At 46.7% G+C, this 799-nt stretch overlaps 1 protein-coding gene across 1 annotated transcript in view; it reads left to right on the top strand.

The window, feature by feature from the left end:
• Nucleotides 1-559: 559 nt before the first annotated feature.
• The window catches only part of LOC106817675 (ras GTPase-activating protein-binding protein 2-like), a gene marked incomplete at its 3' end in the record, with an annotated part of 18,396 nt that continues 18,156 nt past the window's right edge, over nt 560-799 (top strand). The window contains exon 1 of the mRNA XM_014822359.1: nt 560-564. Coding sequence (XP_014677845.1) covers nt 560-564 — 5 coding nt within the window. The remainder of the gene's footprint in view (nt 565-799) is intronic.

The following is a 799-nucleotide window of genomic DNA, read 5'->3' on the forward strand; positions in this document are numbered from 1 at the left end:
TGTGCGTGTGCGCGTGCGCGTGCGCGTACGTGTGTGTGTATGTATATGTGTGCGTGTGTGCGTGCGTGCGTGCGTGCGTGTGCGTGTGCGTGCGTGCGCGTTAATGCAATAAATTTCGTTCAAGGTATTCAGGAAGGGTATGAATATACATTGTAATGGTAATATATATTTTCTATGTCATAATAGCTGCACATAGACTTGTTAGCAGGTTTTCAAGCCGACAGGTATAATAGAAGATACCATTTTGTGTGCGTACGTGCGTGCGTGCGTGCGTGCGTGCGTGCGTGCGTGCGTGCGTGCGTGCGTGCGTGCGTGCACGCATGCATGCGAGTGCGTGTGTATGTGTATGTGTGGCATACATATACATATATCAGGCTGATATGCATACATAAGCCGACATTTCTGTCTCTGTTTGTGCCATTTTCTATTCTTTGTTTTTCTTCTGCTTTCTCAGTGGGTAAAAATTCAGATAGCGTATCTACGCGATGGGCATCTACAGCCACTGCTGAGGTAAGAAAGAGATAGAATGAAGGGAGGGTCTCTAGCTGTTAAGGGATAAATGTGGTGAGAAGGGGAAACAAGAAGAGAGGGAAGGACAGGAGAAACGAGAGAAAGAAAGCGAGAGAGTGAGAGAGAGAGAGAGAGAGAGAGAGAGAGAGAAAACGAGATAGAGAGAGAGAGAGAGCAAGCGAGATAGAGAGAGAGATAGAGTGAGAGAGAAAGAAAAAAAGCGAAAGAGAGAGAGAGAATGAGAGACAGAGAGAGAGAGAGAGAAAGAGAGAGACAGAGAGAGAGAGAG

Source organism: Priapulus caudatus, unplaced genomic scaffold, assembly GCF_000485595.1.
Source record: "Priapulus caudatus unplaced genomic scaffold, Priapulus_caudatus-5.0.1 Scaffold1824, whole genome shotgun sequence".
Lineage (NCBI taxonomy): Eukaryota > Metazoa > Priapulida > Priapulimorpha > Priapulimorphida > Priapulidae > Priapulus > Priapulus caudatus.